The sequence below is a fragment of the Lichenostomus cassidix genome, unplaced genomic scaffold (assembly GCF_008360975.1).
Source record: "Lichenostomus cassidix isolate B80296 unplaced genomic scaffold, HeHo_3.0 HiC_scaffold_38, whole genome shotgun sequence".
Taxonomy (NCBI): Eukaryota; Metazoa; Chordata; class Aves; order Passeriformes; family Meliphagidae; genus Lichenostomus; species Lichenostomus cassidix.
The window spans coordinates 132,690-148,476 of NW_028147440.1; the positions used below are offsets into that span (position 1 = coordinate 132,690).

At 40.9% G+C, this 15,787-nt stretch overlaps 1 protein-coding gene across 5 annotated transcripts in view; it reads left to right on the top strand.

The window, feature by feature from the left end:
* Nucleotides 1-386: 386 nt before the first annotated feature.
* RPL18 (ribosomal protein L18) overlaps nucleotides 387-15,787 on the top strand; it is a 21,804-nt gene continuing 6,403 nt past the window's right edge. The window contains exons 1-8 of one of the 5 annotated variants that reach the window (XM_085045363.1): nucleotides 394-473; nucleotides 639-725; nucleotides 3,069-3,176; nucleotides 4,682-4,780; nucleotides 5,187-5,201; nucleotides 6,272-6,380; nucleotides 9,035-9,104; nucleotides 10,972-11,085. In XM_085045363.1, the coding sequence (XP_084901489.1) occupies nucleotides 471-473; nucleotides 639-725; nucleotides 3,069-3,176; nucleotides 4,682-4,780; nucleotides 5,187-5,201; nucleotides 6,272-6,380; nucleotides 9,035-9,104; nucleotides 10,972-11,047 (567 nt within the window). In that variant the 5' untranslated portion in view covers nucleotides 394-470 and the 3' untranslated portion in view covers nucleotides 11,048-11,085. Of the gene's footprint in view, nucleotides 474-638; nucleotides 726-3,068; nucleotides 3,177-4,681; nucleotides 4,781-5,186; nucleotides 5,202-5,383; nucleotides 5,399-6,256; nucleotides 6,381-9,034; nucleotides 9,105-10,971; nucleotides 11,086-15,787 lie in introns of those variants that run through there. The other 4 variants (XM_085045362.1, XM_085045361.1, XM_085045365.1 and 1 more) reach the window with 4 other exon arrangements.

Consider the following 15,787-nt stretch of genomic DNA (forward strand, 5'->3'; position numbering starts at 1 on the left):
GCAGCTGTTCGCCCCTCCCCCTCCCCGCCCCTCCCCCCCTCAGCACTTTGACCACTTTACCGCCCCTCCCCCCACCAACCCCCCCCGGCGCGCGGGACTGCGGGGTGGGGGAGGGGATTTTGTATGCATTGATTGATTAATTAATAAACAGATAATTAAAATAATTAGACTTTTTTTTAAATAAAGGGGAAAAAATGGGAATTTTGGGAGCGATGGGAGGGGCCGCGGTGGGGGAGGGGAATTCGTACAGCGTCAATAAACAAATAATAATTAAAACAATTAATTAGCGGCGCTCGTTAATTACCCGGCGGACTCAGACCGGCTCGGTCCTCCAGCACCATAGAGCCCGGCGGACAGCGCGCACTCACTTCCGGTTCGAACCGGAGCTTCCGCCGCGCACCGGAAGTCTCGCTGGTCTCCCATAACCCCCCGCGCCAGCCGCGCTCCCTCCTCTCTCCTCGTTCGCCGCCATGGTGAGTTCACCGGATAATCCCCAATCCGCCTCCATCCGCCGCCGGCGCGGCTCGGGGACAGCCCGCGGCGCCGCGGGGATGTCGGGCAGGCCCGATGGGAGCCGCTGTGGCGGGGTGGGAGCGGCCGATGGCTCCCCGCGCTGACCGGGCTCGCTGTCCCCTCAGGGAATCGACATTCGCCACGACCGGGACCGCAAGGTGCGGCGGAAGGAGCCCAAGAGCCAGGACATCTACCTGCGGCTGCTCGTCAAGGTGAGGCGAGCTCGGGGTTACCGGATTTACCTTCGGGTTTACCGGATTTACCTTCGGTTGTACCGGAATCATTCTCGGTTTTACCGATAAATCATCCCCGGTTCTACCGGATCCACCCCGGCAGCGATCCCCTCACGAAAGTCTCTCCGGTTCCTCCCCGATTTTCCCCATTTTCCCCGATTTTTTCCGATTTTTCCCGATTTTGCCGGTCTTGGTCTCAGTTCCCTCACGGGAGCTTCCCCGGTTCCTTCCCGGTTTTTCCTTTTTTCCTATTTTTCCCGATTTTTCCCATTTTTTCCCCAATTTTCCCGTTCTTTTTCTGAATGCCCATACGAAAGTCGCTCCGGTTCTTCCCGGTTTTCTCCATTTTCCCCCGATTTTTCCCCATTTTCACCATTTTTTCCCAATTTTCCCGCCATTGGCATCGATCCCCTCACGAAAGTCGCTCCGGTTCCTTTCCATTTTCCATTTTTCCCCATTTATCCCCGATTTTTCCCATTTTTTCCCCAATTTTCCCGTTCTTTATCTCAATCCCCTCACGAAAGTCTCTCCGGTTCCTCCCGGTTTTCCCGTTTTATTCATTTTCCCCCATTTTTTCTCCTATTTTCCCGTTTTTTATCTCAATCCCCTCACGAAAGTCTCTCCGGTTCCTTTCCATTTTCCCATTTTTCCCCGATTTTTCCCGATTTTCCCCATTTTTTTCCCCGATTTTTCCAGTTTTTACCTCAATCCCCTCACGAAAGTCGCTCCGGTAACTCCTCAGTTCTTTCCCGCTTTCCCGATTTTTGCCGATTTTTCCCCATTTTTCCCCATTTTCCCCCAATTTCCCGGTTTTGGCCTCAATTCCCTCACGGGAGCTTCCCCGGTTTTCCCTTTTTCCCATTTTTTCCGCGATTTTCCCAGGATTTACCTCAGTTCCCTCACGAAAGTCGCTCCGGTTTCTCCCCGTTTTTCCCATTTTTCCCGATTTTTCCCATTTTTTTCCCCCAATTTTCGCGATATTTATCTCAATCCCCTCACAAAAATCGCTCCGGTTCCTCCCGATTTTCCCTTTTTTTCCCCATTTTCCCGGTTTTTCCTGTTTTTCCGGTTCAGTTTTTGCCTCACAAACTCATTTTCCTCCTGATTTTTCCCACTTTTTAATCTTTTTCTCTACCTAACTCCGATTTCGCCCGAATTTCCTCTTTTTCCTCATTTTCATCCCCAATTTCTCCGAATTTCATCCCAAATTTTCCCGTTTTCATCCCGATTTTTTCATTCCCACCCTGAATTTTCCCGATTTTTCCCATTTTTTTCTATTTCCACCACGAATTTTCCCATTCCCACCCCGAATTGTCCCAATTTTTCCCATTTTTTCCCAATTTTTACCAATTTTCACTCCAAATTTCCCATTTTTTCCTCATTTCCACCCCGAATTTCCCCATTTTTTTCCCCGAATTTCCCCAAATTCTGCCATTTGCACCCCGAATTTTCCCCAATTTCACCATTTTTTCCCCCGAATTTTCCCCAATGTTTCCATTTTCACTCCGAATTTCCCCCAACTTCCCCATTTTCCCCCCCAATTTTCCCAAATTTTCCTATTTCCATCCCAAATTTTCACGAATTTCCCCATTCCCTCCCTGAATTTCCACAAATTTTCCCATTTCCACTCTGAATTTTCCCAAAATTTCCCGTTTTTTCCCCATTTCCACCCCGAATTTTCCCCAATTTCCCCTTTTTCACTCCAAATTTTCACCTTTTTCCCCATTTTCTCCCCAAATTTTCCCCATTTTCACCCCGAATTTCCCCAAATTTTCCCATTTTTTCCCCAAATTTCCCCATTTCCACCCCCAATTTTCCCGAATTTACAATTTCCACCCTGAATTTCCCCAAATTCCCTGTTTTTCTCCCCAATTCCACCCCGAATTTCCCCAAATTTATAATTTTTCCCCTTTTTTCTCCCCCAATTTTCCTGAATTCATTGTTTTTCTCCCCGAATTTCCCCAAATTTCTAATTCTCAGCCCCAATTTTCCCAAATTTCTAATTTCCACCCCAAATTTTCCCGAATTTCCTGTTTTTCTCCCCATTTTCACCCCGAATTTCCCCAAATTTTCCCATTTTTCCCCCGAATTTCCCCATTTCCACCCCGAATTTTCCCAAATTTACAATTTCTCACCCCGAATTTTCCCGAAATTATAATTTTTTCCCGTTTCCACCCTGAATTTTCCCGAATTCCTTGTTTTTCTCCCCATTTTCTCCCCGAATTCCCTGTTTCTCTCCCCAGTTCCACCCCGAATTCCCCCAAATTTATGATTTTTCTCTCCGAATTTTCCCAATTTCCCTGTTTCTGTCCCCAATTCCAGCTCTACCGCTTCCTGGCTCGTCGCACCAACTCTCCTTTCAACAAGGTGATCCTGAAAAGGCTTTTCATGAGCAGAACCAACCGACCCCCGCTGGCTCTGTCCCGCCTGGTGAGCCAAAAACCCCCAAATTCACCCCAAAAACACACCTGGGAAATCACAGGAAATTCCCTGATGTTCCTGGAATTTTTCCTGTTCTGAAAAACCCCAAAATTCTCGAGTTTTCCACCAAAAATCTTGAATTTTTCTCCTCAGAAATCCAATTTTTCCTCCCGAAATCTTCAGTTTTCCTTCCAAAATATTAAATTTTTCCTCCCGAAATCCCAAAATTGCCACATTTAGCCCCAAAATCGGAGATTTGGGGATTCCTGGGATTGCTGGAGAAATTATAAAATTTTTCATGGATTTTTTTGGGAGTTTTCCCATGAAATTTTCCGATTTTTTCAGGGTTTATTCCCACAAATTTTTGTGATCATTCCCACAAATTTTTGGGTTAATTTCCCCAAAATTTTGGATTTTTTGGGGTTTTTTTTCCCATAGAATTTTTCCTTTTTTTAATGGAATTTCAGGGTTAATTCCCCCAAATTTTTGTGATAATTCCCCCAAATTTTTGGGTTAATTCCCATAATTTTTGGGTGAATTCCCTGAATTTTTTGGGTGAATTCTCCCAAAATTTTGGGGATTTTTTGGGAGTCTTCCTGTGGAACTTTCAGAATTTTTTGGGGGTTTATTCCCAGGAATTTTTGGGTGATTTTTCCCAATTTTTTGGGTGAATTCCCAGGAAATTCTGGGTGAAGTCCCAGGAATTTTTGTGATAATTCCCACAATTTTTTGGGGTTTTTCCCCCCAAAATTTGGTATTTTTTGGGATTTCCTCTCCCAGATTTTTGGTTTAATTCCCAGGAATTTTTGTGATAATTCCCACAATTTTTTGAGTGAATTCCCAGGAATTTTTGGGTGAATTCCTCCAATTTTTTGGGTTCATTCCCATGGAATTTTGGTATTTTTGGGATTTGCTCTCCCAGATTTTTGGGTTTATTCCCAGGAATTTTTGGGTGAATTTTCCCACATTTTTTTGGGTGAATTCCCAGGAATTTTTGGGGTTTATTCCCACAAATTTTTGGGTGAATTCCCTGAATTTTTTGGGGTTTTTCCCTCTAAAATTTGGTATTTTTTGGGATTTCCTCTCCCAGATTTTTGGGTGAATTCCCAGGAATTTTAGGGTGAATTCCCAGGAATTTTTGTGATAATTCCCACAATTTTTTGGGTGAGTTCCCCCAATTTTTTGGGTTTTTTCCCCCTAAATGTTGGTATTTTTTGGGGTTTTTCCCTCCCAGATTTTTGGGTTCATTCCCAGGAATTTTTGGGTTTATTCCCAGGAATTTTTGGGTGAATTTTCCCACATTTTTTGGGGTGAATTCCCAGGAATTTTTGTGATAATTCCCACAAATTTTTGGGTGAATTCCCTGAATTTTTTCCCTCCAAATTTTGGTATTTTTTGGGATTTCCTCTCCCAGATTTTTGGGTTCATTCCCAGGAATTTTTGGGTTCATTCCCAGGAATTTTTGGGTTCATTCCCATGGAATTTTGGTATTTTTGGGATATTTCCTCCCCCAGATCAGGATGATGAAGAAACCTGGCCGAGGTGACAAAACTGCAGTGGTTGTTGGGACAGTGACAGACGATGTCAGGATCCAGGAGGTGCCCAAACTCAAGGTGTGACCCAAATTTGGGGGATTTTGGGAAATTTGGGGAAATTCAGGGTGGGTTTGGGGAATTTTGGGGTTTTTTTGGGGGATTTTAAGTGGTTTTTATTCAAATTTTTGGGGTTTTTTTGGGAGTTTTGGCATTTTTTTGGGGGGAGTTTTGGGGTTTTTTTTTTTAATTTTGGGGGTTTTTTGGGGTAATTTTGGGTGATTTTTTTGCCTGATTTTGGGTGATTTTTGGGTGATTTTGGGGTGATTTTCTGCCTAATTTTGGATCATTTTTGGGTGAATTTTGGACTGATTTTTGGGCTGATTTTGGGTGATTTTTGGGCTGATTTTGGGTTATTTTGGTGATTTTTGGGCTGATTTTTGGATAATTTTAGGCTGATTTTTGGGTTAATTTCCTGTGTTTCCAGCTCTGTGCTCTCAGGGTCACTGATTTTTGGGCTGATTTCAGGTGATTTTGGTTCATTTTTGGGTTAATTTCCCGTTTTTTTAGCTCTGTGCTCTCAGGGTCACTGATTTTGGGTGATTTTTTTTATTATTTTTGATGATTTTGGTTCATTTTGGGCTGATTTCAGGTGATTTTTGGGTTAATTTTTTGCATTTCCAGCTCTGTGCCCTCAGGGTCACTGATTTTGGGTTATTTTAGGCTGATTTCAGCTAATTTTGGGTTAATTTTTTGGTTTTCAGCTCTGTGCCCTGAGGGTCACTGATTTTGGGCTGATTTCAGCTGATTTTGGTTAATTTTTGGGTTAATTTCCCATTTTTTCAGCTCTGTGCTCTCAGGGTCACTGATTTTGGGTGATTTTGGCTAATTTTGGGCTGATTATTTTGTATTTCAGCTCTGTGCTCTCAGAGTCACTGATTTCAGGTGATTTTGGTTCATTTTTGGGTTAATTTCCTGCATTTTCAGCTCTGTGCTCTGAGGGTCACTGATTTTGGGTGATTTCAGGTGATTTTGGCTAATTTTGGTTAATTTTTGGGTTAATTTCCCATTTTTCCAGCTCTGTGCTCTCAGAGTCACTGATTTTGGGCTGATTTCGGGTGATTTTGGCTATTTTTGGGCTGATTTTCTCTATTTTCAGCTCTGTGCTCTCAGGGTCACTGATTTTGGGCTGATTTCAGGTGATTTTGGCTAATTTTTGGGTTAATTTCCCATTTTTTCAGCTCTGTGCTCTCAGGGTCACTGATTTTGGGTTATTTTGGGCTGATTTCAGCTAATTTTGGGTTAATTTCCCATTTTTTCAGCTCTGTGCTCTGAGGGTCACTGATTTTGGGCTGATTTCAGGTGATTTTGGTTCATTTTTGGGTTAATTTTCTCTATTTTCAGCTCTGTGCTCTCAGAGTCACTGATTTTGGATAATTTTGGTTAATTTTTGGGTTAATTTCCGATTTTTTGAGCTCTGTGCTCTGAGGGTCACTGATTTTGGGCTGATTTCAGGTGATTTTGGCTAATTTTGGGCTGATTATTTTGTATTTTCAGCTCTGTGCTCTCAGAGTCACTCGCGGCGCCAGAACTCGAATTCTCAAGTCTGGAGGTTCAATTCTGACCTTTGACCAGCTGGCCATGGTGACCCCCAAGGGCAAGGGCACAGTGCTGCTCTCAGGTGAGGAAAACCCCAAAATATCCTAAATTTAACCCAAAAAAATCCCCAGAAAAATCCCTGAAAATCCCTGAAAAAATCCCCCAAAAATCCCAAAAAAATCAGTGAAATTATGATAAAATTACATTAAATTGTCCCAAAATGAGCCCCAAGGGCAAGGGGACAAGTGCTGCTCTCAGGTGAGGAAAAACCCCAAAATACCCCAAATTTAACCCAAAAAAATCCCCAGAGAACTTCCCTAAAAATTCCTGAAAAAATCCCCCAAAAAATCCCCAAAAAAATCCCGAAAAAGTCAGTGAAATTATTATAAAATTACATTAAATTAACCCAAAATGACCCCCAAGGGCAAGGGGACAGTGCTGCTCTCAGGTGAGGAAAAAACCCCAAAATACCCCAAATTTAACCCAAAAAAATCCCCAGAAAAATCCCCAAAAAATCCCCCAAAAATCCCCAAAAAATCAGTGAAATTACATTAAATTTAACCCAAAATGACCCCCAAGGGCAAGGGGACAGTGCTGCTCTCAGGTGAGGAAAAAACCCCAAAATATCCTAAATTTAACCCAAAAAAATCCCCAGAAAAATCCCTAAAAAAATCCCTGAAAAAATCCCAAAAAAATCAGTGAAATTATGATAAAATTACATTAAATTGTCCCAAAATGACCCCTAAGGGCAAAGGGACAGTGCTGCTCTCAGGTGAGGAAAAACCCAAAAATACCCCAAATTTAACCCAAAAAAATCCCCAGAAAAATCTCTGAAAATCCCTGAGAAAATGGCTGGAAAATTCCTGAAAAAATCCCCCAAAAAATCCCAAAAAAATCAGTGAAATTATAATAAATTAACCCAAAATGAGCCCCAAGGGCAAGGGGACAGTGCTGCTCTCAGGTGAGGAAAAAACCCCAAAATATCCTAAATTTAACCCAAAAAAATCCCCAGAAAAATCTCTGAAAATCCCTGAAAAAATCCCCCCAAAATCCCAAAAAAATCAGTGAAATTATGATAAATTTAGCCCAAAATGACCTCTAAGGGCAAAGGGACAGTGCTGCTCTCAGGTGAGGAAAAAACCCAAAAACCCCCAAATTTAACCCAAAAAAATCCCTAGAAAAATCCCTGAAAAAATCCTGAAAAAATCCCCAAAAAATCAGTGAAATTATAATAAATTAACCCAAAATGAGCCCCAAAGGGCAAGGGGACAGTGCTGCTCTCAGGTGAGGAAAAACCCCAAAATATCCCAAATTTAACCTAAAAAAATTCCTGAAAAAATCCCAAAAAAAGCCCCAAAAATGTCAGTGAAATTATTATAAAATTACATCAAATTGTCCCAAAATGATCCCCAAGGGCAAAGGGACAGTGCTGCTCTCAGGTGAGGAAAAAACCCCAAAATATCCTAAATTTAACCCCAAAAAATCCCTGAGAAAATCACTGAAAAAATCCCTGAAAAAATAAAAAAAAAATCCCAAAAATTCCAGTGAATTTATCACTAAATTATCCCAAAACGACCCCAAAAGGGCAAAGGAAAAACCCCAAATTACCCCAAAAACCTCAGAGGAAATCACTGAAAAAATTCCCAAAAAATCACCAAATACATCATTAAAAAAATCCCTAAAATTGCAGTGAAATTATCATCAAATTACATCAAATTACCCCAAAGTTCCACTCAAGTTTCCCCAAAATTCCCTTAAATTTTCCCTTAAATTAATTTTTCCTTCAAATCCTAATTTTTCCCCCAAAAAATCCCAATTTTCCTCCAAAATCCCCATTTTTTCCCCCCAAATCCCCTAAATTATCCCAAATTTCCCAAATTTCCCAAAATCCCCATTTTCCTCCCAAATTTCCCCTCCAAATCCCCAAATGTTGCCCCAAAATTCCCCAATTTTTTTCCCCTAAATCTTCAAATTTTCCCCCAAAATACCTCATTTTTCCTTCTGAAATCACCATTTCCCCCCTAAAATCCCCATTTTTTCCCCAAAATCCCCATTTTTTCCCCTCAATTTCCCAAACCCCAAATTACCCCAAAATTCCCAATTTTCCCCCAATTTTCCCCTAAAATCCCCTCATTTTCCCCAATTTTCCCCCAAATCCCCAAATGATCCCCAAAATCAAATTATCCCTAAATTCCCACATATCCCCAAAATCCCCATTTTTTCCCTTAAATTTCTCCTTCCCAAAATCCCAATTTTTTCCCCAAACTCCAATTTTTCCCCTAAAATCCCCCAAAATCCCTAATTTTCCCCCAATTTTCCCCCAAATCCCCAGATGATCCCCAAAATTCCCAATTTCCCCAAATTTTCCCAAAATCCCCATTTTTTCCCCTAAAATCTCTTCACTTTTCCCCCAAAATCCCAATTTTTCCCCCAAAATCCCTTTTTTTCCCCTAAATCCCCATTTTCCTCACTTCAAATCCCGAATGATCCCCAAAATCCTCAAGATCCAAAATCCCCCAAATTTCCCCAAAATCCCATTTTTCCTTAAATTCCATTTTCCAAAATCCCCATTTTTTCCCCAAAATCCCCATTTTTTTCCCCAAAAATCCCCATTTGTTCCCCCAAATTTCCCATTTTTTCCCTAAAATCCCGTTTTTCCCCCAAATCCCCCAAATGATCCCCAAATCCCCCAAATTTCCCCAAAATCCCATTTTTTTCCCCATTTTTTCCCCTCAGGCCCTCGCAAGGCTCGGGAGGTTTATCGACACTTCGGCAAAGCGCCGGGAACTCCTCACAGCCACACCAAGTATGGGATTTGGGGAAATTTATGGGGTTTTGGGGAAATTTGGGGGATTTTGGGGAAATTTATGGGATTTTATGGGGAGTTTGGGGTGAATTTGGAGGGAATTTGGGGCAAAATTTGGGGATTTTGGGGAGAAATTTGGGGATTTTTGGTGGATTTTTGGGGTTTTGGGGCAATTCTTAGGGAGATTTATGGGATTTTAGGGAATTTTGGGGAAATTTGGGGGTTTTTGGGGAAATTTTGGGGATTTGTGGGGTTTGGGGATTTTATGGGGAATTTGGAGAGAATTTTTGGGGTTTTGGGGGAAATTTGGGATTTTTGGTGGATTTTTGGGTTTTAGCAAATTCTGGGGAGATTTATGAGATTTGGGGCAAAAGTTGGGATTTGGGGCAATTGATGGGATTTTGGGGGATTTTTATGGGGATTTTGGGGGAAATTTGGGGATTTTGGGGCAGAATTTTATGGCATTTGGGGGGAAGTTTTGGGGTTTGGGGGATTTTAAAGGGAATTTATGGGATTTTTTTGGGAAATTTGGGAGATTTGTGGGGTTTGGGGTGAGTTTATGGGGAGTTTGGAGGGAATTTAGGGTTTTTTTGGGGGAAATTTGGGGATTTTTTGGTGGATTTTTGGGGTTTTGGGAGAATTCTTGGGGAGATTTATGGGATTTTGGGGCAAAATTTGGGGATTTTGGGGGAAATTTGAGGTTTGGGGGATTTTAAAGGGAATTTTTAGGGGAGATTTAGGGGATTTTTGGGAGTTCTGGTTGTGACTTTGGGGGAAATTTGGGGGATTTTTGGGAATTCACGGGATTTTGGAGATCCTGGAGGAATTTGGGGGGAATTGATGGGATTTTGGGAAATATTTTTGGGGTTCCTGGGTTCGGTTTTTTGGGATTTTGGGGTTTCTGGGTTTGAATTTTGGGGGTTTTGGGATTCCTGGGTTTGAAATTTTGGGTTTTGGGGGTTCCTGGGTTTGATTTTTTAACTTTTTGGGGTTTCTGGGTTTGATTTTTTGGGGTTTTGGGTTTTCTGGGTTTAATTTTTTGGGGTTTTTGGGATTCCTGGGTTTGATTTTTTTGGGTTTTGGTCTCCTTTTGGGATTCCTGGGTTTGATTTTTTGGGATTTAGGGATTCCTGGATTTTATTTTTTGGGTTTTTATTTTTCATTTAGGGTTTTTGGGATTCTTTGGTTTGATTTTTTGGGGATTTTGGGGTTTCTGGGTTTGATCTTTTGGGATTTTGGTCTCCATTTTGGGATTCCTGGGTTTGATTTTTTGGGTTTTTAAGACTGCTGGGTTTGATTTCTTTGGGTTTTTGGGGTTTCTGGGTTAAATTTTTTGGGATTTTGGGTTCCTGGGTTTGATTTTTTGGGATTCCTGGGTTTGAAATTTTGGGGTTTTGGGATTGCTGGGTTTGATTTTTTTGGCTTTTTGGGGTTTCTGGGTTTGATTTTTTGGGATTTTGATCTCCATTTGGGGTTTTTGGGCTTCCTGGGTGTGATTTTTTGGGGTTTTTGGGGTTTCTGGGTTCAATTTTTTAGCTTTTGGGGTTTCTGGGTTTGGCTTTTTTGGGGTTTCTGGGTTTGATTTTTTTTTGTTTGTTTTGATTCCTGGGTTGATTTTTTGGCATTTTGGGGTTCTTGAGTTTAATTTTTTGGGGTTTTTGGGATTCTTTGGTTTGATTTTGTGGGATTTTGGGATTTCTGGGGTTCCTGGCTTTGATTTTTGGGGGTTTTTTGCCCATTTTTTGGGTTTTCTGCCCCATTTTTTTGGGCTTGTTGCTTCACCTTTGGGGTTTTCTGCCCCATTTTGGGTTTTTTTTCCCCATTTTTGGGGTTTTTTCCCCATTTCTAACCCCAAATCTCCCCCCAGGCCCTACGTTCGCTCCAAGGGCCCCAAGTTCGAGCGAGCTCGGGGCAGAAGAGCCAGCAGAGGATACAAGAACTGAGGGGAAAACCAATAAAAACCCAATTTTCACACCAAAAACTGCCTCTGAGTGATGAGAAACACACAGGAAAACCCGAAAAAATCCATCCAAAAATGGCCCAAAAAATTCAAATTATTGGGGGAAATTCAAACCTGAAAAACCCTAAAAAAATCGACCTAAAAATGGCCAAAAAATTCAATTTATTGGGGGAAATTTCATCTGAAAAAACCCCAAAAAATCGACCCAAAAATGCCCCAAAACCTCAATTTATTGGGGGAAATTTCGTCTGAAAAAACCCTTAAAAATTGACCCAAAAATTCAGTTTATTGGGGGAACTTTCATCTGAAAAAACCCCAAAAAATGACCCAAAAATGTCAAAAAAATACAAATTATTGGGGGAAATTTCATCTGAAAAAAACCCCAAAAAATCCACCCAAAAATGGCCAAAAAATTCTAATTATTGGGGGAAATTCCATCTGAAAAAAACCCAAAAAAATCGACCCAAAAATGCCCCAAAAATTCAGTTTATCAGGGGAAATTTCATCTGAAAACACCCTAAAAAAATGACCCAAAAAATACTGAAATTGTCCTAAAAATTCAGCTTTACTGGGAGAAATTGTGACCCAAAAAGTGCTGAAATTGCACCAAAAATTGGCTTTAATGGGAGAAATTCAACCCCAAAAAATCACCCAGAAATGTCCTAAAATGTCCTAAAAATCAGGTTAATTATGGGAAATTCCACCCTAAAAAATCCCTTTTTTTCCCCAAAAAAATCTCCTTTTTTTCCCCAAAAAAATCCTTTTTTCTCCCCAAAACTCCCAACTTCCCCCCAACATTTTCCTCCCTTAAAAATCCTTTTTTTCTCCTTAAAGAAATCTAAAATTTCCCCCTTAAAATTGCCCATAAAAACCCTTTTTCCCCCCTTAAAATCCTTTTGATTTCCCCTTAAAAACCCCAATTTCCACCCCAAAAAATCCTTTTTTTCCCTTAAAAATCCCTCAAATTTTCCCCTTTTAATTCCCCCAAAAAAACCCTTTTTCCCCCAAAAAAATTTCCATTTTTCCCTCAAAAATTTCCATTTTTCCTCAAAAAAATTTCCATTTTTTCCCCTCAAAAACTCCAGTTTCCACCCCCAAAAAATCCCTTTTTTTCTTTAAAAACCCTAATTTCCCTCCTCCTAAAAATCCATTTTTTCCCTCAAAAATTTCCATTTTTTCCCCCAAAATCTCCTTTTTTCCCCCCAAAAAATCCCAATTTTCCTCCTCTAAAAAAATCCATTTTTCCCAAAAAAATTTCCATTTTTTCCCCCCAAAAAATCCCAATTTTCCTCCTCTCAAAAATCCATTTTTCCCCCCAAAACTTCCATTTTTCCCCCCAAATTGCCCAAAATGCCCATTTTTGGCCCCAAAACCAACACACAGCTGGGGGGATTTCCTTTATTTCCCCTCCCCCCCTCCCCGCCCCTCCCCCACCCCCCTTTTGGGGTTTTTTTGCCCAAATTTGGGGTTTTTTTCCTCATTTTTTGGGTTCGTATTGGATCAGCCTCATGATCGCGTCGTTCTTCATCACGCCGTCGATGAACTCTGCCTCGGCGATCTTGTCTGCGGATTTGGGGAGAAAACGGGAGATTTTGGTAAAAAACGTGAAATTTGGGGGAAAAAACTGAAATTTGGGGAAAAAACACGAAATTTTTGGGAAAAAACACGAAATTTGGGGGAAAAAACACGAAATTTTTGGGAAAAATCCCCAAATTTTGGGGGAGAAATCCCCAAATTTTTTTGGGAAAAATCCCCAAATTTTTGGGTTTCAGGGGAGGAAATTTAGGGGATTTTGGGATGATTTTTGAGGGGAAAATTTGGGTTAAAAATCCCAAAATTTGGGGTAAAAATACTAAAAATTTTTGGGAAAAATCCCGAAGTTTTGGGGGAGAAATCCTGAAATTATTAGAGAAAATCCCCAAATTTTTGTAGCTCATGGGAGGAAATTTAGGGGATTTTGGGATGATTTTTTTGGGGGAAGATTTGGGTTAAAAATCCCAAAATTTGGGGAAAATTTCTGAATTTTTTTTGGGAAAAATCCCAAAATTTTTAGGGAAAAATCCTGAAATTTTTAGGGAAAATCCCCAAATTTTTGGGTTTCAGGGGAGGAAATTTAGGGGATTTTGGGATGACTTTTTTGGGGGAAGATTTGGGTTAAAAATCCCAAAATTTGGGGGAAAATCCTAAAAATTTTTGGGAAAAATCCCGAAGTTTTGGGGGAGAAATCCTGAAATTATTAGAGAAAATCCCCAAATTTTTGTAGCTCATGGGAGGAAATTTAGGGGATTTTGGGATGATTTTTTTTGGGGAAAATTTGGGTTAAAAAATCCCAAAATTTGGGGAAAAATCCCGAAATTTTTAGGGGAAAATCCCCAAATTTTTGGGGTTCAGGGGAGGAAATTTAGGGGATTTTGGGATGATTTTTGGGGGGGAAATTTGGGTTAAAAATCCCAAAATTTGGGGAAAAATCCTGAAATTTTTTTTTGAAAAATCCCGAAAAATTTTCGGGGAAAAATCCTGAAATTTTTAGGGGAAAATCCTGAATTTTTTGGGTTTCAGGGGAGGAAATTTAGGGGATTTTAGGGGATTTTGGAATGATTTTTTGGGGGAAAATTTGAGTTAAAAATCCCAAAATTTGGGGTAAAATTCCTAATATTTTTGGGGTAAAAATCCTGAAAAATTTCGGGGGAAAATCCTGAAATTTTTAGGGAAAAATCCTGAAAGTTTTGGGGTTCAGGGGAGGAAATTTTGGGGGAAATTTCGGGTGATTTTAGGGTGATTTTTGGGGGGAAGATTTGGGTTAAAAATCCCCTAAAATTTGGGATAAAAATCCCCAAATTTGGGTAAAAATCCCAAAATATTTTGGGAGAAATCCCCGAATTTTTGGGGTCATGGGGAGGAAATTTGGGGTGATTTTATGGGAAATTTAGAGTGATTTTGAGGAGATTTGGGGGAATTTTGGGAGAGTTCAGGTGATGATTTTGGGGGAAAAATTTGGGGTTAGAAATCCCAAAATTTGGGGTGAAATCCCAAAATTTTTGGGTGTCAGGGGAGGAAATTTTGGGGGAAATTGTGACATTTTTAGGGATTTTGAGGGGATTTGGGGTTTTTTTAAAGTGGTGAAATTGTGAAGTTTCTGGGGGGAATTTTGGGGGAATTTTGGAGGAATTTTGGGAATTTTTGAGGTTTTTTCGGGGATTATTTTAGGGTTTTTGGGACTTAAAAACACGAGATTTTTAGGGTTATTTAAGGGTTTTTTGGGGGACTTTAAAGCGCAGATTTTTTGGGGTTTTTTATAATTTTTTTGGGTTTTAAAGCACAAGGTTTTCGGGGTTATTTAAGGTTTTTTTGTTGATTTTTAGGCACGAGAGTTTTGGGATTATTTAAAGGGTTTTTTTGGCATTTTTTTGGGGGTTTTTTTAGGGCTTTTAGGGTTTTTAAGGCATGAGGTTTTCGGGATTATTTCAGGAGTTTTTTTGGGTTTTAAACCAGGAAGTTTTTGGGATTAATTTAGGGTTTTGTGAGGTTTTAAGGCGCAGGGATTTTGGTATTTTTTTGGGTTTTTTAGGGTTTTTTTAGGGTTTTTTTAGGGTTTTTTGCATGATCTTTTCGGGGTGATTCGGGGTGGATTTGGGATGAATTTTGGGGTGGATTTGGGATGAATTTAAGGATTTTTTTGTGTGTTTTAAGCACAGGTTTTTCGGGATTTTTTGGGGTTTTTTAGGGTTTTTTTGGTGCAGTTTTTTCAGGGTGATTCAGGGCGGATTTGGGATAAATTTGGGATAAATTTCGGGATGTTTTTGGGATGTTTTCGGGGTTTCCTCACCGTTTTCGCCCTTCTTGAAATAAGCCCAGAGCTTGTCAGCTCTTTTCTGGGGAGAATTTTCATCCTCGGGAAGAGATTTCTGCTCCTCGGGTGGAATCATCCGGAAAATCGCCTGTGGGACCCAAAAATCCGTCAGAAACCCCAAAAAATGGGGCTGGAAAACCCAAATCTGTCAGAAACCCCAAAAAATGGGGCTGGAAAACCCCAAAATCTGCCAGAAACCCCAAAAAAATGGGGCTGGAAACCCCAAAAATCCATCAGAAACCCCAAAAAATGGGGCTGGAAAACCCAAAAATCTGTCAGAAACCCCAAAAAATGAGTCTGGAAACCCCAAATCTGCCAGAAACACCCCAAAAATGGCTCTGAAGATCCCAAAATCCATCAGAAACCCCAAAGAACGATTCTGGGGATCCCAAAATGAGCTCCAGGACCCCAAAATCGACCCCAACATGAGTCTGAGACCCCAAAAGGGACCCCAAAACAGACCCGGGGGATCCCAAAATGACCCCGAGGACCCCAAAAAAGCCCCAAGGACCCCAAAAAGAGCCTGAAGATCCCAAAAATTGACCCCAAAATGAGTCAAAGACCCCAAAAGGGACCCCAAAACAGACCCGGGGGATCCCAAAATGACCCCAAGGACCCCAAAAGTGACCCCAAAATGAGCTCGACGACCCCAAAAAGAGCCTGAAGATCCCAAAAGTGACCCCAAAATGAGCCTGAGGACCCCAAAAAAGCCCCAAGGACCCCAAAATGAGCCTGAAGATCCCAAAAATTGACCCCAAAATGAGCCAAATAACCCCAAAAATTAGCCTGAAGATCCCAAAATGAACCCCAAAATGAGCCTGAGGAGCCCAAAAAAGCCCCGAGGACCCCAAAATGAGCCTGAGACCCCAAAAT